Source organism: Macaca thibetana, chromosome 9 (genome assembly GCF_024542745.1).
Source record: "Macaca thibetana thibetana isolate TM-01 chromosome 9, ASM2454274v1, whole genome shotgun sequence".
Taxonomy (NCBI): Eukaryota; Metazoa; Chordata; class Mammalia; order Primates; family Cercopithecidae; genus Macaca; species Macaca thibetana.
Genome location: NC_065586.1, coordinates 17,744,447 through 17,768,454, shown reverse-complemented (window position 1 = coordinate 17,768,454; position 24,008 = coordinate 17,744,447). Strand labels below are relative to the sequence as shown.

The window sequence follows — 24,008 nt, the reverse complement described above, 5'->3', positions numbered from 1 at the left end:
CTACTTGAGAGGCTGAGGCATGAGAATCGCTTGAACCCGGGAGGTGGAGGTTGCAGTGAGCCAAGATCATGCCACTGCACTCCAGCCTGGGCAACAAAATGAGAGTCTATCTCAAAAATAAAAATAAAATTAATTTCATCTATCGTTTCTATTTGGTCTTTTTTTGTACTTCTTTTCTGCCACTGATTTTAATAGCTAACACTTACAAGGCGTTTACTATGGGTCACACTCTGTTCTAAACATTTAACATATTGTTACTCATTGAATCATCACAAGAACTGATGGGGGCAGGTAATAGTATTCTTTCCATTTTATAGATATGGAAACTAAAGCACAAAGAAATAAAGTAGCCTGCCCAAGGTCGCCAAGCTAGTGAGTGAGAGAGACAGGGTGTAAACCATACCGCCTTCACTTGTGTTTTTATAATCACTGCTACTCAATACTTATTATGATTTAAACTTTGTGGTACTAAAATACTCTCTTCCTAGGAAACTTCCTACCCACCTTCACATCAGTGCATAGAGTAGATCATAGGCACAAACCATTCTCTGCAAGTGTTTGTTGATATCACAGAAATAAAGGGGGATTGGAAACCAAAAAATCAAATTTGAAATCTCTTCTATATCATCTCCAAATAGAACCAGGAATGAAAATCCCCCAAGGCCCTCCCATCCTGAAGTTTAAGCAGTTGAGTCTAGAGACTGGCAAATGTATTTGAGAATTTGAAAAACTCTGGAGCTGTTCCTAATGAGTAATCTCTAATCTCCAGAAAAATAAGAAAAACAGGAATCGATGTGCTTATGCGGCAGTTTGAACAGTCTAGAATACAGATAAGGATGAACTTTCTAACAATCAAGTGTATGAATGATTCTGGCAGAAAAAAAAAATGAGCATGGAAATTGCTTAGAATCCCTTTTGGGGGGATGATCTGAGTTGATATCCTTGGACCTAAGACGCGGGGAGACATCAGGGCTGCCCCCCTTCCAGCCAGAGACACTCAGAGGGTGTTTGTTGGCAGTGAGAGAGAAATAGTGTGAACTGAAAACCAGAAAGAGTAAACCACAGAGCAGGAAATTTCTGCACGAAGAAAACAGGGAAGGAACAATGAGCGATGAGAGAAGTCAGGAGGAGACTGAAGGTCTGTATGACTCCTGACTGGGCAGCAACCGAGACCTGAGACGCATCCTCCTCCCTCCTCCAGCTCCAGGCCTTCCATGCCTGGCCAGGTGAAGGCAGCAGGCTTAGCTGTGGACTGCGTGGTGCAGGGGAACCCCGTTTCCTCCTCACAAGGTGTTGGAAGGAACCCGTTCACAGTAACCCACAAAACGAGGGTGTGGTTCCGGCCCCGCAAGTCAGAAAGCCCCTGCCTCACAGCGGACTTACCCAGCAGCAGAACAGCACCCGGAATCACAGAGGCAAAAACCAGGAGCAGCGGTAGCCTCATGGCCCAGGGGTTATCCTTTCCTTCTCCTGATGGAGAGGAGGGCGGGACAAAGACGCAAACAGCGGGCCCCCCGACTGCCTCTCCACCTAATCCAAGTTCCCAGAGCTGCCCAGCTGAAAAGAACTAGAGAGGAAGCCCTCCCTTTTAAAGAGCTCCTGAATTTAGGGAAAGCCTCCACTAAGGAGACATCCTGTCACATGAGGGTGGCTGGAAAACAGGAATTCAGAGTCGCAACTTTGCTTCGTAAGCTAACTTCTGAGAAAAGCAGACGCAGAGGAAGGGGAGAAAGGGACACGTGTGGGAGAGGAGTGGCGGGGTGGGGAGGAGAGAGGGCGATGGTGATGGTGAGGAGTCAGGAAGGAGAGAAGTGAAACAGCTGGGAGCTCCCGGCCTGCTCAGATGGGGCTGGGTGGAGATGAAGCTGCAGGCCATTACCTGTGCCGGAAGACGGAGCTTCCCCTGGGAGGCAGCCTGAGTCAGGGTCCCTCAGCAGACAACCTCCACTCTGAAGTGACAGCCCCACGGGCCCTGGAAAGGACAGTTTTACGCTGGAAACAGTTCAGAGTTGAAGCTCATCCCCCTGTCTCCACATTCAGTGCTTAGAGCTTTTCTTTTTTTCTTGGAAAGTTTCAAGAGAAAGTTCCATGGAGCTTCATTTCCTCCAGGCAGAAGAAAAGTGAAAGGGAGGCTATGCATAAAAGGGAATGCCAGTTAGGCCAGGAAGGAGAAAGTTCTAGAAACCTTTTGCTAGAAAGTTCTCTAGAAAGTCAGAAAAAACAGTGGCAAAGGATTTGCAGTAAAGCCTTGCTGCCCAGCCTCAACCATCGCGGTCCTCTTCAAGTTTAAGAGGCTCCCCTTGCTAGAAAAAGAAAAGCTGGCCCGGCACAATGGCTCATGCCTGCAATCCCAGCAGTTTGGGAGGCCGAGGCAGGCAGATCACCTCAGGTCAGGAGGTTGAGACCAGCCTGGTCAACATGGCAAAAACCTATCTCTACGAAAAATACAAAAGTTAGCCTGGCGTGGTCGTGCACACCTGTAATCCCAGCTAGTCAGGAGGCTGAGGCAAGAGAATCGTTAGAACCTAGGAAGCGGAGGTTACAGTGAACCAAGATCGCACCACTACACTCCAGGCTGGGCAATAGGCAGGAAATTCCATCTCAAAAAAAAAAAAAAAAAAAAAAAAAAAAAAAAAGAAAGACAGAAAGGAAAAGGAAAAGAAAAGAAAAAGAAAATCTGGTTGTTTGGTCAAACGGTGTATCTTTATTTAAAGGCAAGTGGAATTCTTAGAATAAAAAATGTTTCTACATCTTTCATTAACCCTCCAAACATCTACGTTGTCATTTTTCAAAAGTAAAACATGAATTTAGAACATTTTAAAGCAGAAACTGACGATTAGCTGGCCAAACCATTACTAGAGTGTGGAATATGTTAGTAATTCAAAAAGAAGCTACTGGAAACATTGTAATTGTTAAATTTTTTTAAATGAATAGTTTTATCTTCAAACGGAAAGCCTCCACATTCAATGTGTTTGTGATAAAGTTGAAAAGTTTCCATCCTAATAAAAATGTGATACAGTTCTCTTACTGATTGTTTTTAACATGTAAATTTGAGATTATTCTGACCAGAGGGAAAAAGATAGTGAAAATGTAGGACAGAGAACCAATGTTTCTTTGTCACTAAGCCTGTACGTGACTGAAAAAAAAAAAAAAAGAAAAAAAAATGGTGGTTATAGAACAAAACAGAGAAAACAAAAATGTTTCTTTCTAAGACATTGTTTCACTGACTTATTAAAAAAAATAGTTTAAATGGGTCATTTGTGGCTTTCAAATATAAATAAATCGTATACAAAAAGTTACTGCCTAATTTAGATTTATATGAATTTCAGAAGGAAATACAATTTAATTGAATCATGTATATAATCACATTCAGGGTTTATTTTTTGAGACAGAGTCTCGCTCTGTCACCCAGGCTGGAGTGCAGTGGTGCAATCTGGGCTCCCTGCAACCTCCACCTCCCAGGTTCAAGCGATTCTCCTGCCTCTGCCTCCCAAGTAGCTGGGATTACAAGCATGTGCCATGATGCCTGGCTATTTTTTGCATTTTTAGTATAGACGGGGCTTCACCATGTTGGCCAGGCTGGTCTCAAATCCCTGACCTCAGCTGATCCACCCGCCTCGGCCTCCGAACGTGCTGGGATTACAGATGTGAGTCGCCATACCTGGTCCAGGGTTTGTTTTTGAATTATATAAGTGTGTATATCACATTAGTAAAATTAAAAATTAAGATCGGTACTACAATCTGTGAAGTTTAAACAAAATGCAGTCAAGCACCCCACAAAGAATTTACCCCATGACCTTGACCTCGTTGAAACAAAGATTTATCAGGCTACAAGAGGCCACCAGGGCAAAAAAGAAATCCGAATCTTGGGGAAGGGGTGTCACAGAAGATGGTGGTGTAGGAAGCTCCAGGAATTCATCCCTCCATCTAAGCAGCCATCAAACGGGCAGAGACTAAACTGAAGCAACTGAAGATGCTCCTCTACTCATGATCGAATTAGGCCCTGATAAACTCATTGGGATGTGAAATATGGTAAGTCACAAATGCACTTAATACACCTGACCCACCAAACATCACAGCTTAGCGTAGCCTACCTTAAACGTGCCGAGAACACTTACGTTAGTTTCCATTTGGACACAACTGATATGGACAGGAGACAGAGAAGTGCTAGGTAGAGAAAGGCGGGATCCCTGGCGAGGGCTCCACCCTCAGACCTGGGCCCACAGACCTAAGTGAGAACAGGCACTTCTGTTTTCATGCCCAAATGTTACATTTCCAAGACCACTCTGGCTCGCCACACCCTGCATCCTGTGCCCATAAAAACCTGAGACCTTAGCGGGCACAGACACAAGCGCTGAACATTGAGAGGAGTGAAGGAACAGAGCAGTGGAGAGCAGTGGGGTGGCACAGCAGAGAAAGAGAGAAGGACATCTGGACGCCAAGGGGAGTTTGGCCAGGGATGGTTGGAGAACAGTCCGGCTGCTGGGCGGCCTGGCTCCAGGGGAAGACCACCTTCCCACTCCATTCCCCCATTTCAGCTCCGCATCCATCTCGCTGAGAGCCACCTCCACCAATCAATAAAACCTTGCACTCAACCCTCCAGCCAACATGTGATCTGATTCTTCCAGGACACTGGGCAAGAACTCAGGCTGTCACACTATCTCTCTGTCCTTGTGATAAGGCTCTCTGTCCTTGTGATAAGGGTCTATTGAGCTGACTAACACAAGCTGTCTGCAGATGGTATAGCTGAAAGAGCACATTGTAACACACGCCCACTTGGGCTTCAGGAGTCCTAGATGCTGCCATGGGGCCGGAGCCCAAAAGCACTCCCCACAGCTTCTGCACCTGCCCATCTGCATGCTGCATGCTCCCCCTAGGGGTTTGAGCAGCAGGGCACCGAAGGAGCAAGCCTCATTCCTGTCGCACGCCCTGCGAGGGTCATAAGGGAACTCTTCTATTTCAAAATCATCTAACTCAAAGCCTATTTTATAATACAGTGTTGAGTATCTCATGTCATTTATTGGATATGGTACTAAAAGTGAGAAGCAGAATGAGTGTATGGGTATTCGAAATACAATTTCTACTGAATGCATTTCTATTTTCACATCATCATAAAGTGTCTAACCATCCTAAGTCAAGGACCATCTGTATTTTGGAACTAGTCTAGTCAAAAACTTGGAGCGTCCAAGGGAGAACTTGATAAAGAGGCTGGTACATTTCAGTGAATTTCAGCCTCTCCCTGTGGTTATGGCTGTGTCAGGCAGCTGTGAGGGGAAGCAGCCCACACGCCCAGTGCAGCTTGGTGAGGCCAGGCCGGGCAACAAGAATTTAACCCTCCAAATGTCAGGGCTGTGTGTTCTGATTGGTGCTTTTATTTGCTTTTATCACTTCTCTTCAACCTAGGACTCAAAGTTCTAGTAAGAGCATGTAGGAAAGAAAAAAATAAATAAAAGCATCCAAATTAAAAAGGAAGAAGTGAAATTATCTCTGTACACAGATGGTCTGATTCTAAATATAGGAAGTCCTAAAGCTTACACTCACATGCGCACGCACACCACTCACACACAAATACACACCACACACACATACACATCACACACACACACACACCACACACACACCACACACACACATACACCACACACGCACATACACACCACACACACAAACACAAACTGTAGAGCTAATAAATTTAACAAAGTTGTAGGACACAAAATCAAAACACAAAAATCAGTTGAATTTTGATACACTTGTAATGAACAATGTGAAAATAAAATTAAGAAAATTCCATTTACAATAGGATCAAAAATACTCAGGAATAAATTTAACTACATAGCCAAAGACTTGTCCACTGAAAACTACAAATGGTTGCTGAAAGAAAAAGACCTAAATAAATGAAAAGATACCCTGTATTCATGAAATGGAACACTTAATATTGTTAAGATGTCAATATAATCTATAGATTCATGCAATCCCTATCGAAATCCCAACGATTTTTTTTTTGCAGAAATGAAAAACCCCATCCTAAAGTTCATATGGAATTTCATGGGAGTCTGCACAGCCAAAACAATTTTGAAAAAGAATGAAGTTGAAGGAGTCACACTTCCCGATTTCAAATCATACTACAAAAAACAGTAATCTAAACAGTGTGGTACTGGCATAAGGATAGCCATATAGGCCAATGGAATAGAATAGAGAGGCCAGAAATAAACCTATGTGGGCAGTTGATTTCCAACAAGGTGCCAAAAGCATTCAATGAGGAAAGAACAGCATTTGTGCTGGGAAAACTGGCCATCCAAAGGCAAGAGAACGAAATTGGACTGTTACCTTACACCAAATACAAAAATTAACCCAAAGTGGATCAAATGCCTAAACATAAGAGCTAAAAACTATAAAAGTCTTAGAAGAAAACGTCAGGAAAGAAAATCTTCACAACATTGGATCTGACAATGATTTCCTCGACTGGATACCAAAAGCACAAGCAACAAAAAAGTAGATAAATAGGCCTTTATCACAATTAAAAACTGTGTCCATCAAAGAACACTATCTAGAAAGTGAAAAGACAGCACAAAATAGAAAATATCTGTAAATCACATATCTGATTAAGGAATGAATATCCAGAATATATTAACAACTACAACTCAATAACCACAACAAAACCAAATACAATATGGTCAGTAGACCTGAATAGACATTTCTCCAAAGAAGATATACAAGTGGCCAATAAGCTAAGCACATGTAAAGACGCTCAACATCGTTAGTCATTAGGGAAATGTAAATCAAAACTACGATGAGATATAATTTCACACTCAAAAGAATTATTATTTAAAAAGAAAAAAAACAGAAAATAACAAGTGATGGTCAGAATATGAGAAATTGGAACCCTCGGATTGCTGGTGGGAATGTAAAATGGTGTAGCCATTGTGGAAAACAACTTGGAAATGCCTCACAAAGTACACATATAATTATCGTATGATCCATCAATTCTACTTCTAGGTATATACCCAGAAGAACTGAAATTAGGGACTCAAACAGATATTTGTACAACAATGTTCAAAGAAGTATTACTTAGGATAGCCAAAAAGTAGAAGCAACTCAGGTGTCTGTTAGCAGATAAACAAATATGGTATGCACATACCGTGGGATATTATACAGCTGTAAAAAGGAATCCTGATACCTGCTATATGTACAGCCTTTCAACATTTTGCTAAGTGAAATAAGCCAAACATAAAAGGACAAATATTATGTGATTCCACTTACGTGAGGTACATAGAATAGGTAAATTCAGAGAGATAGGAAGAAGAGAGTTTACTAAGGGGTGGGAGGTGGAGGATGGAGGAGAAGGGAGAGTTATTGTTTAATGGGCACAGAGCCCACTGGATGTTGGATGATGAAAACTTCTGGAAATACAGAGTGGTGATAGTTAAACAACATGGTGAATATATTTAAAGCCATTGAATAGTACAGTTAAAATGACTGCAATAATAACTGTGTTACGTATCCTTTACCACATTTTTTTTTAAATCCAACTCATGCCATCCTGTTTACAGCCTTCTACTAAGTTCTGGTTCTGAATTTTGGTTAGCTACCGATGATGGTGGTTATTTTTAACTAGTCCTTTCTTCAAGCTAAAATATAAAGGAAATTCTCATTTTTTTATTGGCAAGACAATCAACTGTGTCATTTCCTCCTAGACTTTCTCAAACATCAGCCACCTCCTACCTACTCAGTTTCATGTAAAATGAACTTAGTGTCTGCTTTGCTCTGAAATAGTTCCGAGAAAAACAGCTGGGCAAATTTTTTCATAACCTGTTACATCATTTCTCACAGATAAAACTGCTAAGCCATTCAGAAATGGTGTTTTCAGTAAGGCTATCTTTTAATGAACAAATTTATTCAAATTTTATCAACATAATTCCTATTCAGCCAAAAGAAAAAAAAAGATATTTTTGAGTAAAAATTTTAAAATTTAGATATTCTTATACCTCATATTTTTCAATCCTTACCAAAATATAGCAAAACATCAACAATGCATTTACAGTTTAATAGAAAACGACTATATCATAGCAATCCCATTTCTTTGCATTCAATTACTTACATAGAATTAGGCTTCAATTGTAACTGTCTTCAGATAATATATTTAGATTTATTGTAATCTACAGTGTGTAGATTCATACTATTTGAAGGACCTTTGAGTTTTGTATTTCTATAACCAATACTTTGTTTCATTTGGTTCTGTTTGTCTTGGCACACATCGTTTTAATATACTAAATTTTACAACGTAATTTAATTGAAAGGCTATTTGACCCATTTAATTTTTAAAACAATTTTTTTTTTTTTTTTTTTTTTTTTTTTGAGATGGAGTCTCCCTCTGTCACCCAGGCTGGAGTGCAGTGGCGCAATCTTAGCTCACTGCAAGCTCCGCCTCCTGGGTTCATGCCATTCTCTGGCCTCAGCCTCCCCAGTAACTGGGACTACAGGCACCCACCACCACGCCCGGCTAATTTTTTTTATTTTTAGTAGAGATGGGGTTTCACTGTGTTAGCCAGGATGCAGGATGGTCTCGATCTCCTGACCTCGTGATCTGCCCGCCTCGGCCTCCCAAATTGCTGGGATTACAGGAGTGAGCCACCGCGCCCGGCAGAAACAAATTTTAAGAATAAGATTAAATGTGTATTTATAATCTGAAAATGGCCTATACTTTACAGATGGAAACCAAGACACAAAAATGTTGGCCTGATTCTTCAGAACAATACTAACTATGTAAGGTTATGTATAATTTTTAGCAATTTGAAATGCAAATTTTCTATTTGTTCACTCATATATTCTGAACACCTCTAAGGCATCTGAGTTAAATATTTAAAAGAAAAAAAGTTTTGTGGCAAAAGAAGGCATTCCTTAAAAATCCATTATTTCCATTTCAAAATAAGAATAATTATGAGTTAAAATAAAAAATAATCTTATTAAAAATAGGCATATCTTGGGAAATTAATATTTGTGTGTATATAAATGCAAACTTTCACAGCAAGTGTTACTTTAGTAAATATTATCCTCAAATTCATATAAAACCATACCTAGTCTATAACGGGCACTCAAATTTGTCAAATGATAAATTAATGAAATTTCCAAAAAATAATCTTCAGAATAGATATGGTAATATTTGTAAAAGCTCTTGTAAATAATTGTTAATACAAATATCTCATGTTACTAAAGCTATTAATCACTGGTATTCAGGGATGTAGAGGTTGTGCACTGTTCAACCTGAAGGGGCGCTGTATGATTTAGAATTCATTCATTAATCTTGCCTTGTAAACAGTGGAAACACCTTTCTAATGCAGTTGGATCTGGTTCTCAGTGTCTCTATGTGGGCAGGTGTACATGGCTCTCTCTTTCTCTATTTTTTCATCTTTTGACTCTACTTTTGTGTGTTTGGATTCGATTACTACAGAGCACAGAAGGTGGATGTGAGACAGGCAACCAAGAAGCTGAAAATTGTATAAAGCCTGTGACAGTTAATATTGAGTGTCCACTTGATTGGATTGAAGGAGGCAAAGTATTGTTCCTGGGTGTGTCTGTGAGGGTGTCACCAAAGGAGATTAACATTTGAGTCAGTGGATGGGGAGAGGCAGACCCACCATCAATCTGGGTGGGCTCCATCTAATCAGCTGCCAGCATGGCTAGGATAAAAGTAGGCAGAGAAACGTGGAAGGACTAGACTTGCTGAGGCTTCTGGCCTCCATCCTTCTCCTTTGCTGGATGCTTCCTGTCCTCCAACACTGGACTCCATGTTCTTCAGCTTTTGGACTCTTGGACCTACACCAGTCGTTTGCCAGGGGCCCTTGGGCCTTTGGCCACAGACTGAAGACTGCACTGTTGGCTTCCGTATTTTTGAGGTTTTGAGACTCGGACTGGCTTCCTTTCTCCTCAGCCTGCAGATGGCCTATTGTGGGACTTCACCTTGTGATCGTGTGAGTCAATACTCCTTAATACACTCCCTTTCATATATACATCTATCCTATTAGCTTTATCCCTCTAGAGAATTGACTAATACAAATGCATCCCCTCATAATGAAGCAGACATCACAAGAGATTTGCTTAAACATAGAATTTTAATTAACATGTAAAAATAGCCCCATTGTAAAACAAAATGTCTTTAGCCATTTCACTTTTTTTCTTCTATTATTTACTATATGGAGTATAAGTAGCTATTTTTAAGTTCTATAGCTTCTAAGTGATATGTTGCTCTTTTTGTGAAAAGCATTTGATATGTTCACTGTGTAAGGTGCTGCTCCAAGGTACGCAGCACAAGGCAATTATTCGGCAAACAGCATAGTGCACAGCACATAGTAGGACTTCAGCAAGCAGTTTCATTTCCCTTTTCTTTCCTATGCCTCATTGCAATTGTCATTCAGTGAAATGGGGCCCTAATAAAAACAAGACGATAACATTTACACATTGTAATTTCAAACATTAACTTTTAGAAAGAAAAGACACTAAAAAGTCTATTAGAGGTATTAGAATTTTTTGTAAAATTATAAAATAAATAAAATTTTATAAAAATTATAGCATCAATAAAATTTTATAAAATTATAAAATTATTTTATAATTATAATGCAATAAATTATTAGACTATATATTAATGGCCTAATCATAGATTAATTTTTATTTTTTTATTGCTTCTATGTTTATTTTTACCCTGTTATTTTATCTAGGCATTTTATAGTTTTCTAAGTGAATAGAAAGGATGGAAAAATGAGTGAGCCTAGCAAACCCCTACTCAAATGTAACTTCAATTCTCCATCCACAATTATTAGCTCTATCAGGAATTTTTTTTCATCCCTCAAGAGTCTTTCCTCCAAAATTCAGTATCCCATTAGAGTAACATAACTCTCTCTGTTAAAGAAGATAAGAACTATTAATAATAACAATAATGTATAATACTTCATTTTAACGTTGCTCTGATTTTCTATCTTTTTTTTTATTATTATACTTTAAGTTCTAGGGTACAGGTGCACAACATGCAGGTTTGTTACATATTTATACATGTGCCATATTGGTATGCTGCACTCATTAACTCGTCATTTACATTAGGTATATCTCCTAATGCTCTCCCTCCCTCCTCCCCCCACCCCACAACAGGCCCCAGTGTGTGATGTTCCACTTCCTGCGTCCAAGTGTTCTCATCGTTCAATTCCCACCTATGAGTAAGAACATGTGGTGTTTGGTTTTCTGTTCTTGCAATAGTTTGCTGAGAGTGATGGTTTCCAGCTGCATCCATGTCCCTATAGAGGACATGAACTCATTCTTTTTTATGGCTGCATAGTATTCCATGGTGTATATGTGCCACATTTTCTCTTTTTTTCAATTATACTTTATGTTCTAGGGTACATGTGCACAACGTGCAGGTTTGTTACATATGTATACATGTGCCATGTTGGCGTGCTGCACCCATTAACTCGTCATTTACATTAGGTATGTCTCCTAATGCTATCCCTCCCCTCTCCCACTACCCCACAACAGGCCCTGGTATGTGATGTTCCCCTTCCTGTATCCAAGTGTTCTCATTGTTCAATTTCCACCTATAAGTGAGAACATGAGGTGTTTGGTTTTCTGTTCTTGTGATAGTTTACTGAGAATGATGGTTTCTAGCTGCATCCATGTCCCTACAAAGGACACGAACTCATCCTCTTTTATGGCTGCATAGTATTCCATGGTGTATATGTGCCACATTTTCTTAATCCAGTCTGTCATTGATGGACATTTGGGTTGGTTCCAAGTTTTTGCTATTGTGAATAGTGCCGCAATAAACATACATGTGCATGTGTCTTTGTAGCAGCACGATTTGTAATTATTTGGGTATATACCCAGTAATGGGATGGCTGGGTCAAATAGTATTTCTAGTTCTAGATCCTTGAGGAATCGCCACACTGTCTTCCACAATGGTTGGACTAGTTTACAGTCCCACCAACAGTGTAAAAGTGTTCCTATTTCTCCACATCCTCTCCAGCACCTGTTGTTTCCTGACTTTTTAATGATTGCCATTCTAACTGGTGTGAGATGGTATCTCATTGTGGTTTTGATTTGCATTTCTCTGATGGCTAGTGATGATGAACATTTTTTCATGTGTCTGTTGGCTGCATAAATGTCTCCTTTTGAGAAGTGTCTGCTCATATCCTTCACCCATTTTTTGATGGGGTTTTTTCTTGTAAATTTGTTTCAGTTCTTTGTAGGTTCTGGATATTAGCCCTTTGTCAGATGAGTAGATTGCAAACATTTTCTCCCATTCTGTAGGTTGCCTGCTCACTCTGATGGTAGTTTCTTTATGCTGTGCAGAAGCTCTTTAGTTTAATTAGATCCCATTTGTCAATTTTGGTTTTTGTTGCCATTGCCTTTGGTGTTTTAGACATGAAGTCCTTGCCCATTCCTATGTCCTGAATGGCATTGCCTAGGTTTTCTTCTAGGGTTTTTATGGTATTAGGTCTAACATTTAAGTCTCTAATCCATCTTGAATTAATTTTTGTATAAGGAGTAAGGAAGGGATCCAGTTTCAGCTTTCTACTTATGGCTAGCCAGTTTTCCTTCCCCATTTCTTGTTTTTGTCAGGTTTGTCGAAAGTTAGATGGTTGTAGGTGTGTGGTGTTATTTCTGAGGTCTCTGTTCTGTTTCATTGGTCTATATCTCTGTTTTGGTACCAGTACCATGCTGTTTTGGTTACTGTAGCCTTGTAGTATAGTTTGAAGTCAGGTAGCGTGATGCCTCCAGCTTTGTTCTTTTGACTTAGGATTGTCTTGGCAACGCGGGCTCCTTGTTGGTTCCATATGAACTTTAAAGTAGTTTTTTCCAATTCTGTGAAGAAAGTCATTGGTAGCTAAATGGGGATGATATTGAATCTATAAATTACCTTGGGCAGTATGGTCATTTTCACAATATTGATTCTTCCTATCCATGAGCATGGAATGTTCTTCCATTTGTTTGTGTCCTCTTTTATTTCATTGAGCAGTGGTTTGTAGTTCTCCTTGAAGAGGTCCTTCACATCCCTTGTAAGTTGGATTCCTAGGTATTTTATTCTCTTTGAAGCAATTGTGAATGGGAGTTCATTCATGATTTTATGTGCCACATTTTCTTAATCTAGTCTATCATTGATGGACATTTGGGTTGGTTCCAAGTCTTTGCTATTGTGAATAGTGCTGGAATAAACATACGTGTGCATGTGTCTTTATAGCAGCATGATTTATAAACCTTTGGGTATATACCCAGTAATGGGATGGCTGGGTCAAATGGTATTTCTAGTTCTAGATCCTTGAGAAATTGCCACACTGTCTTCCACCATTGTTGGACTAGTTTACACTCTCAACAACAGTGTAAAAGTGTTTCTGTTTCTCCACATCCTCTCCAGCACCTGTTGTTTCCTGACTTTTTAACGATCACCATTCTAACTGGTGTGAGATGGTATCTCATTGTGGTTTTGATTTGCATTTCTCTGATGGCTAGTGATGATGAGCATTTTTTCATGTGTCTGTTGGCTGCATAAATGTCTTCTTTTAAGAAGTGTCTGTTCATATCCTTTGCCCACTTTTTGAGCATCAAATATAGCATCAACAAAATTTTGTAAAATTATAAAATTATTTTATATGTATAATATAATAAAATTATTAGACTATATATTAATAGCCTAATCATAGATTAATTTTTAAACATACTTTCCTATAATTAACCATAGTGGACTTTTTTGTTTTTTTGAGACGGAGTCTTACTCTGTCACCCAGGCTGGAGCATAGTGGCGAGATCTCAGCTCACTGCAACCTCTGCCTTCTGGATTCAAGCAATTCTCCTGACCTAGCCTCCTGAGTAGCTGGGATTACAGGTGTGCACCACCACTTTCAATGTCAAAAACCTCAACTACTTTTGCACCAACCTAATAATTTTAATAATATATATGATATTTAATTACAGTGTAGAACTATCAATGTTTTCCCAGTGTAATCTGTTGTAATATCTATTAAATCCCATAGACCTGCACTCTGTAAACATGTATACAGTCTAAGTAAAATATTAATTTAAATTAAATTAGCTACTCAATTTTCCTCCTACACATAATCTTTTGTATATGCCTTCATTATTTGTATAAAGTGTTGTGACTTCCAAAAATATCAGGAACATTCATATTAAAATATCAGATAAAAGTGCATTCTAAATTCAAGTAATACTTTTGAGTTGATCTGAGCACTGTTGCTAAGTTCTAATATAGAGATAAATGTATGCTTACATAAAATATTTTCATATTTAGGAATATCATAAATGAATCCCTTGATTATAGACTTTTCTTAATAATAAAAAGACACCCATGGCAGAATTCAAAAGAAATTACTTGTATTATATTTTTTTTTTTTTTTGAGACTCTTGTCACCCAGGCTGGCTTGCAGTGGCACAATCTCAGCTCATTGCAACCTCCGCCTCCCAGATTCAAGTGATTCTCCTGCCTCAGCCTCCCAAGTAGCTGAGACTACAGGCGTGTGCCACCACACCCAGCTAATTTTTGTATTTTTAGTACAGACCATGTTTCACCATGTTGGCCAGGCTGGTCTCAAACTCCTGGCCTCAAGTTATCCTCCTGCCTTGGCCTCCCAAACCATTGGTGCATGAGCCACTGCACTGGGCCTTGTATTATAATTGTTTTAAGTTATATGTCTTGTAAGCTCCTGCAGGGTTGATTGATGAAGAGAGAGATGCATTGGTAAACAAGATGCCCTCAGGCTCTCCTTTAAGGAATAAAGATTAATACGCCACTCAGAAAAGTAAACACATAATGTAAATATGAATGAAGTGCTGTAATTCAGATTCTATGGGAATTCAGAGGAGAGACACTCAAATGTCCGATGAATGGAGGCTTGTGTCCATTTTAATCTATACATTCAGCAGATTGATCACTTTTGAATACAATACTGCTCAATGAAAAAGCATAGTCTGAAGTAACCTTCAGATTGTATGTATTATTTTTCACAAATGCAAGGTTTAAATGATTATTCCCAGAGGGTGAGCAGGGCCACAGAAAGAATAAAACAGGAAATTTCTAAAAATGCATTGAGATACTTGTTTCTTGGAGACTTAGTACCATTCCAATACTTAGCATTTATCAGATTATTATGGTTTGCCAGATAATGTGCTCAAAGGATTCTTTACCCTTTAACCCTCCTAACCCTATTAATGTAGTACAAGTATTATGTTCATCTTTTAGATGTGGAAACGGGGACCCACAGAGGTTAAAGTACCTACCTCAAATCAGAAAGCTGGAAGGTAAGCTTTTAACAACTCTGAGTAGGTCTTCTTTTACAGTGTGAGAAAAATCCTAAAACAGAGGGAAAGGCAGACAGGGCGGCAGGAGGAGAGGTATTTGGTGGAGCACAGAATAACACAAGGTGAAATTCTCTTTTATTTTTTTTTAGATGGGTGTCACTCTGTTGCCCAGTCTGGAGTGCGGTGGCATGATCATAGCTCACCGCAGCCTTGACCTCCTCGGCTCAAGCAATCTTCCTGCCTCAGCCTCCTAAGTAGCTGCGACTATAGGTGTAGATCACCATACCCAGTTAGTTTTTGTAATTTTTGTAGAAGTAGGGTCTCTCCATGTTGCCCAGGCTGGTCTCAGACTCCTGGACTCCAGAGATCCACCTGCCTCGACCTCCTAAAGTGCTGGGATTACACGTGTGAGCCACCATGCCTGGCCATATGTCAAATTCTTAAGCTATTTGTTATCACAGATCATTGAAGAAACTGGCTATATAATCATTACTCTTGCATATATAAGCCTCTCACAAACCTCTCCAGCATCTGAAAATTTCTATCAAATGAACGGCGCTGACGGGGAATATCAGAGAGTGTCCCAACAGGGTGAAAGCAAGTTGCATGACTTCGTATGTAATTATCTTATAACATCAATATATCCATGATATGGTATCACATAAGACACTGATACATTGGCTATTGTATTTGTAAGCTGAACTTTTAATTTTAAACAGGGCTCATACTTTAATTATTTATCACAGTATCAAATTCCACAAATAAAATATTCTTTTACTTTGAAAACTCTGTCTTCACTTTATGGCTTTTTAATATGAAATTTTATATTGGTATTACTGATGTACCTTGACTTCATTTTACTAAACAACACTCATATTAGTACTTCAGTACTGGCAACACAGCTAAGCCTTAAACTGAGCCAAATATCTATTAAAGTGAATTGCTTTTTATGCTGAAATCAATTTATTGAATAAAAGTCCCTTGCCACAATGGAATAAAGAATATAATTCCATGTTTGAAGGAACAACAATTTTCAAATTTTTAAAAAATATAATCTGGCCAGGCATGGTGGCTCACTCCTGTAATCCTAGCACTTTGGGAGGCTGAGGTGGGCGGATCACCTGAGGTCAGGAGTTTGAGATCAGCCTGGCCAACATGGTGAAACCCCATCGCTACTAAAAATACAAAAATTAGCTGGGCATGGTGGCGGGCGCCTGTAATCCCAGCTACTCGGGAGGCTGAGGCAGGAGAATCGCTTGAACCTGGGAGACAGAGGTTGCAGTGAGCTGAGATTGCGCCATCACACTCCAGCCTGGGGGACAAGAGCGAGACATTGTCTCAAAAAAAAAAAGCTTAGTCTAAAAATTATTCAATAATTTCAGGTGTGTTCTTTAAAACTAAATTTACTCAATCAATTCATATAATCCTCTCTATATAAAAGATAAAAATCTTATTCTTGGGCTAACTTGATGAAAAAGCTTCTTAGTTTTTTAAAAAGCTCTATTAAAGAGTATTCTTAGAAAAAGTGTGGTGTACATCAGTGGTCCCCAACCTTTTTGGCACCAGGGACCAGTTTCGTGGAAGACAATTTTTCCACGGTTGGGGGTGGGGGTGAGGGTGGGTTCTGGGATGAAACTGTTCCACCTCAGATCATCAGGCATTAAATTCTCATAAGGAGCACAAGCTAGATCCCTCGCATACACAGTTCACAACAGGGTTTGGGCTCGTATGAGGATCTAATGCCGCTGCTGATCTGACAGGAAGTGGAGTTCAGGCGGGAACGTTCAGTTTGAGGCTCACCATGTGCTGTGCAGGCTGCTTCCTAACAGACCAGGGACAGGTACTGGGACCATGTGCCAGGGGTTGGGGACCTCAGTATACCTAACTAACTAAAATTAACTGCTAACCCTTTCTAGAAATACCTGAAAGCCAATTTACAAGAATATTACTTTACTTAAATTTAGCACCTTTTGTATATGTAAAAAACAAACAAAAAAAAAACTGACATGCTAGAGTTAGTAAAAATGGCTTATTCTCTACAATCTAGTCATTTCCTTTATAGTGCAAAAACCTACACCCCAAGAAAAAAAGAAGGATTACAAATGTGCACACAGGTATCACAAAGAGGCCTTACTAGATCCCATTTTCTTTTTAAAATGGAGACATTTCAAAAGCAGAAAAAAACCTGAGTCTGGTTAGGTAATTGAAGTAAATGTAAGAGAGAGTCACGAGGATATTTTTACACAGGCCCAGCACGGGTGTGATAGTCCCCAGGGCAATGATTAAACCAAGTCTAACAAAAACAAATGGTAAATCTTGCAGCAGGATGCTCAGGGAATTGAGAAGAGGGTTTTGGGGAGTGAATGTAATTCGAAGGAGAGAAATAAAACTGAATATGTAGACTGGGTATAGCCAGCTTGACTTGTACACTTTGGGGTGACCAGCCACACGCACCATTTCTATTGTGTCAGACCACAGGAGAAAGCTCCATAAGAATAATTCTGCCCGGACATCTCGCCGGGACATTGTTTTCAGGATTCCAGAGTCACAGGAGGGCTCCTGGAGTCCCGTGAACACAGACACCTGGCTCCATGTCATGGCTCCTGATGGCTGCGACAACTGGGTGCTGTTGGTTGCCTGGGGAGATGCAGCATTTTCTTGACTTTGCCTCACTTGCTCTGTCACCGTTTTTATGTGTTGCAAAGAGCTTGAATGGATGTGCCCATTTTGGCTACCTGCAATGAACAGATTTATTTACATTTTAGTTTTTTAAAATGTATCCATTTTAGCTCAAATGTTATTCAAATTTAAAATTCCATTTAAAGGTGGAATTCTCCATATTCTTTTGTTTTTCACTTAATTTAATTTTATTTTATTTTAAGTTCCAGGATACATGTGCAGGACATGCAGGTTTGTTACATAGGCAAACGTGTGCCATGTTGGTGTGCTGCACCTGTCAACCCATCACCTAGACATTAAGCCTCACATGCATTAGCTATTTATCCTGATGCTCTCCCTCCCCACATATTCTATTATTTGAGGCCATTTTACCCATGGAATTTCAAGATAACACTGAAGTAGCACACTGAAAAAACATAGAGGTGGAGAAGGCTCTTGGTGTCTTGGTATTTTCCTGAATTCAGATCCGAAGTCATTTTTTACCACTCCATAATAACAAACATTATTGGTTTCTAAGCTATACACTTTCACACATTATTATCTCATTTAATCCTCAGAACAAAGCTGAGAAATAGGGATTACTATCCCATTTTACAACTATAGAAACTGGGTCTTGAGAGGTTAAAGAACGCTGATATTCAAATGCAGTTAGTATTGGGCAGAGCTGGAATTCACACCTAGATTTGTTTGACTCCGATTGACAAACTCTTAACTTTATGGCTGCTATTACCTGTCTAGATACAATAGATCATGAGTTAATTATAAAACATTTGAGCATCATAAAATCAAATGAATCTAAAAGTCCCCCAATCCAACCCTGTCATTTTGTAAGACAAACACCCTGTCATTTTCTAAGAAGGGGCTCACAGAGATGACCATACCCCAGATCTCCAGGTATGAAGTTTGGTGCTAAGAGGGAATCCATTGTTTGTGTGTTTTGTGTGTGTGTGTGTGATAGAGTCTTGCTCTGTCACCCAAGCTGGAGTGTAGCAGCATGATCTCAGCTCACTGCAACCTCCAACTCCTTGGTTCAAGCGATTCTCCTGACTCAGCGCACGAGTAGCTGGGATTACAGGTGTACACCACCATGCCTGGCTAATTTTTAGTAGAGACGGGGTTTCCATGTTGGCCAGGCTGGTTTCAAACTCGTGACCTCAAGTGATCTTCCCGCCTCGGTCTCCCAAAGTGCTGGGATTACAGGCGTGAGCCATGGTAACCGGTCTAGAGGGAATCTATTTGATCACTAGAGATTCCTAGTGAAGAGTGACATGCTGAATCCAAGGTTTTTAAGCTGTTCTTTTGCAAAGATTCTTGAAGTGATCATTAGGATTGGTTAACCTAAAGCATCTCTTCTGTGGCCATGGTCAACACACCAGTGATCTGAAAGAATAAGGCACGTGATGCAACACCATTGTGTGTGTGTGTGTGTGTGTGTGTGTGTGTGTGTGTTCCTCTCCGTGTATACATGGGTATTGAGGTTGGATTATGTACAAATTCTCAAATCTCAAGACCTAAAACAATGTTGATGGCATTGTTTTTATGCACAGAAGGGATAACGTGTTCTTTTTCAAACATTTATCCACTAAAACACCATTTTGGTTGCTAAGAAATTATCAGGACTTGACAAAGTTTACTCAGCAAACATGCTGAGCTGCCATATGACGTGATAAAAAAGGGAGTCATTAGACTGAATAGCTCTAAAGGTCAAAGAGACAAAGTCAATAAAAACTTGTTGGCCGGGCGCGGTGGCTCACGCCTGTAATCCCAGCACTTTGGGAGGCCGAGGCGGGCGGATCACAAGGTCAGGAGATCGAGACCACGGTGAAACCCCGTCTCTACTAAAAATACAAAAAATTAGCCAGGCGCGGTTGTGGGCGCCTGTAGTCCCAGCTACTCGGGAGGCTGAGGCAGGAGAATGGCGTGAACCCGGGAGGCGGAGCTTGCAGTGAGCCGAGATCGCGCCACTGCACTCTAGCCTGGGCGACAGAGCGAGACTCCCTCTCAAAAAAAAAAAAACAAAAAAAAAACAAAAAAAACTTGTTGAAGCGCATGGAGCTGAACATGAAAACATTTTACAATAAATAAATTATGATTGATAACTAATAAAATGCTTGACTACTATAAGTAGGAGTTTGTTTAAAGGACACAATACATTTCTAGTTTCTTTTATACAAGTAACTAATTAGTTTTAAAGTTTAAGTGTGAATTGAGCATTTTTATAAACTAAAAAGATAATCTAAATTCTTGATGACACATTACTTCCAGTATGAATCATTGATAGGTAAATGTCAGCACCCATGATCTTAGAAACTTCTTTATCAATATTAGAATTCAGTGGCCTGAGTGGGAATCATCTTAATAAATAATACTCAAGTAAGGGAGAAAAGTATATAACAAGTTATTATTCTTAAATTCATAAAACCATCTTTTTAAACTCAGATGCTCATTTGTATCTATTGCACTTCTTATATTATTTAAAAAATTAATATAGAGCCAGGCGTGATGGCTCATGCCTGTAATCCCAGCACTTTGGAAGGCCCAGGCAGGTGGATCACCTGAGGTCAGGAGTTTGAGACCAGCCTGGCCAACATGGTGAAACCCATCTCTAGTAAAAATAAAAAAATTAGCTGCGAGTGGTGGTGGGCGCCTGGAATCTCATGGCTGAGGCATGAGAATTGCTTGAACCCGGTAGGAGGAAGTTGCAGTGAGCTAAGATCGCACCACTGCACTCCAGCCTGGGCGACAAGTGAGACTCCATCTCAAAAAATAAAATAAATAAAAATGAATTTAAAAATCAATATAGAAAATATTGCCTTAGAATATGTCATGTCCTAGAGAACTTTTGTTCCCCTCTCTTGATAGGTGAAACTGTCATAATGAAAATCCAAACGGCTTTGTCAACATTCAGAACACAGTGTGTAATTTGGGCTTTTGAAAGATGATTGCAAATTCAGCATTGTTTCAAAGCCAGGAAGTGGAAACCCCAAAAGTGACACATTAACATTTTTTTAAACAGTCGGTGAGAGTCTTAACATTTCAGATGCTAAGAGCAGCTGCTATGAACAATGAAGTCTTAGCTGGAGTTTGGTTTTAATGAGATACATGTGTATGAGGTGAAATTAGGTCTTTGAACTTCGTATCTTTACACAGCTCAAATTAAATCAGGGGGTACACGGATTCTGCTTCCTCTTTCCAAGTGAGAAGTACTAGAACTATTAACTGGAAAGCTTTGATGGCCTCCCAGGGGACTGGGGAGAGTTAAGGAAGCTGAGAAATCTTTTGGTCATTGGAGGGGACGAGCAAGCACATCTCGGAGCAAAGTACAGGCTCATGGATTTGATGCTATTCCCGTTAGCTCCAGGATGAGTTTGCTCTCCACATGACTTTCTAAATGTCCACTTAGAGCTGGAATTCTTTTTCCTGTTGTTGTTAGTTGTTATTTGTTCTGTTTGGGTAAAACGATATTCATTGGCACGAAATCCATAGAAGACATAAGCATAAAGAGAGAGCTCTCCTCACCTCCTGAGAAGCGCACATTGCCCTTTAAAAAGTAAAAATAGGCCGGGCACGGTGGCTCAAGCCTGTAATCCCAGCACTTTGGGAGGCCGAGACGGGCGGATCACGAGGTCAGAAGATCAAGACCATCCTGGCTAAAACAGTGAAACCCCGTCTCTACTAAAAAAAAATACAAAAAACTAGCCGGGCAAGGTGGCGCCTGTAGTCCCAGCTACTCGGGAGGCTGAGGCAGGAGAATGGCGTGAACCCGGGAGGCAGAGCTTGCAGTGAGCTGAGATCCGGCCACTGCACTCCAGCCTGGGCGACAGAGCGAGACTCCGTCTCAAAAAAAAAAAAAAAAAAAAAAGTAAAAATAGCAGCCTCTTGATACAGTTTCCCACATCTGATTCTAGTTGTTTATTTATGGATTTATTTTTACCTCTAACTTTTTCCCCAAAAGTTTTGAACACCTAACGGGGGGGGGGGGGGAGGGAGGAAACAAGGCACATGGTAACAATTCAGTAGTGAGGCATTTTCTAGAGTGTGCATTCCTCTTGCGAAGAGAACAGGAAAACAGTATGTTATCCAAATAAAAACAGATGCAGGTACAGTGGCTTATGCCTGTAATCCCAGCGCTTTGGAAGGCCGAGGCTGGGGGATCACTTGAGGCCAGGACTTCCAGATCAACCTGGCTAACGTGGTGAAACCCGTCTCTACTGAAAATACAAAATATTAGCCGGGCACGTTGGTGCAGGCCTGTAATCCCAGCTACTCAGGAGGCTGAGGCAGGAGAAATACTTGAACCCAGGAGATGGAGGTTGCAGTGAGCCAGGATTGCACCACTGCACTCCAGCCTGGGCAACAGAGTGAGACTCCATCTCCAATAATTAATTAATTAATAAAAGAAGAAAAGAAAAAGGAATCACAAAGCACCTAAAAACATCCAGGAAGAAAGCTGATGCTAAAAATGCATTCATTAGACTCCCAACGGCCTGCAATGAGCAAATACGACAGTACCGTACCAAGCCTGGGCTAGACATTGGCAAATGGCATCCTAAATAGCATGGAAGTAGTTCCTAGCTTCGTGACTCTGAGTCTCCTACAGTCACACCAATAAATATGGAATAATAAATGGTGGCCGGGCTTTAAAGGAAAGTAAATTCTGTGATGAGAGATAATCAAAGGGGATTCACTGGGAAGTCAAAGGAGGCTCGTCTGAGACGTGACAGTTAAGCAGAGATAGGAAGCATGAGTAGGAATTGATTCAGTGAGGAATGGAAGAAAGAACTTGCAGGTAGTGGGAGTGGCCTGTGTAAATATCCTTCAGCTAGCATGAACTGAAAGAAAGGAGTTTGGTGAAAGGTGGGGGATGCAGAGAGGAAGTGGGAGAGGAAAAGAGCTGGTGACTACTAAGACCTTTCTACGTATCAGGCACTGTTCCAAACCCTTTATATGCTTTAACTCACTTATTAAAACCCTATGGTTTTCCCGTTTTATCTTACTTTATGTTATTTTAGAGACAGGTTCTTGCTCTGTCGCCCAGACCAGAGTACAGTGGCACAATCATAGCTCACTATAGCCTCCAACTCCCAGACTCAAGCGATCCTCCTGCCTCAGCCTCCCAAATAGCTGAGACTACAGGCTTGCACCACCACACCTGACTAATTTTTTTTTAATTTTTACTTTTAATAGAGACATGGATGACTTGCTGTGTTGCCTAGGCTGGTCTCAAACTCCTGGACCCAAGTGATCCTCCTGCCTCAGCCTCCCAACACACTGAATTACTACAGGCATGAGCCACTGCATGCCGCCTATTTTCCCATTTTAATGATGAGTAAACTGAGGCACAGAAAGATTATGCACTGTTTCCAAGGTCATACAGCTAGCTAGTAGAAAAAGCAGAACTTGAGTCCCAAACCCTTAACCCTTGTACCACACTCTCTGTGGCAGAGACAGATGATAGAGCGTCCTATGGTCCAGGATAAAAGTTTCGGATTTCGTTCTAAGTTTATTAGGTTGGAGCAAAAGTAGCTACTTAGAGGCAAGTATGAGGCAGTAGAATGAAGACACAGAAGTCAGCAGAGGCAGCTGATGTGCAAAGAGATTGTTACCAGTTCACATCAGTCAAAACATAATTACTCAGAAACAAATAGGGCTAGTCTTAATTAACAATCCCCCAAATCTATTTCTCCCGAGGGGAAAATGGTTAGAGCAATCTAAAAATGAATGATGTAGGCATAACACTGAGAAAACTATCTGGAGCAGAAGAAAATTACCAGTCCTTTTAAAATGATTTCTGAAAAAACATGCAGCACACAAAGCACCGGTAGTCATCATAATTTCAGAGGACAAGGGGAAAAAGGCAATAAATTAAAACACACCTCAAGGTAAATTAGAAACACTGTTATTTATTTATTTATTTATTTACTTATTTACTTTAGAGATATGGTCTCACTTTCTTGCCCAGGCTGGAGTGCAGGGGCACAGTCATAGCTCACTGCAGCCTCAAGCTCCTGGGCTCAAGCGATCCTCCTGCCCCA

The 24,008-nt window shown here is 40.2% G+C and overlaps 3 protein-coding genes across 3 annotated transcripts in view; 1 reads left to right on the top strand and 2 right to left on the bottom strand.

Moving 5' to 3' along the window:
* MRC1 (mannose receptor C-type 1) overlaps positions 1-1,685 on the bottom strand; it is a 98,352-nt gene extending 96,667 nt beyond the window's left edge. The window contains exon 1 of the mRNA XM_050805393.1: positions 1,384-1,685. Within this exon, the coding sequence (XP_050661350.1) occupies positions 1,384-1,444 (61 nt within the window). The 5' untranslated portion in view covers positions 1,445-1,685. The remainder of the gene's footprint in view (positions 1-1,383) is intronic.
* Positions 1-24,008, top strand: part of TRDMT1 (tRNA aspartic acid methyltransferase 1) — a 687,969-nt gene that overhangs the window by 5,133 nt on the left and 658,828 nt on the right. The gene's annotated exons all lie outside the window — the stretch shown is intronic.
* The window catches only part of TMEM236 (transmembrane protein 236), a 47,328-nt gene continuing 39,312 nt past the window's right edge, over positions 15,993-24,008 (bottom strand). Inside the window, exon 4 of the mRNA XM_050805421.1 lies at positions 15,993-18,029. Coding sequence (XP_050661378.1) covers positions 17,446-18,029 — 584 coding nt within the window. The 3' untranslated portion in view covers positions 15,993-17,445. The remainder of the gene's footprint in view (positions 18,030-24,008) is intronic.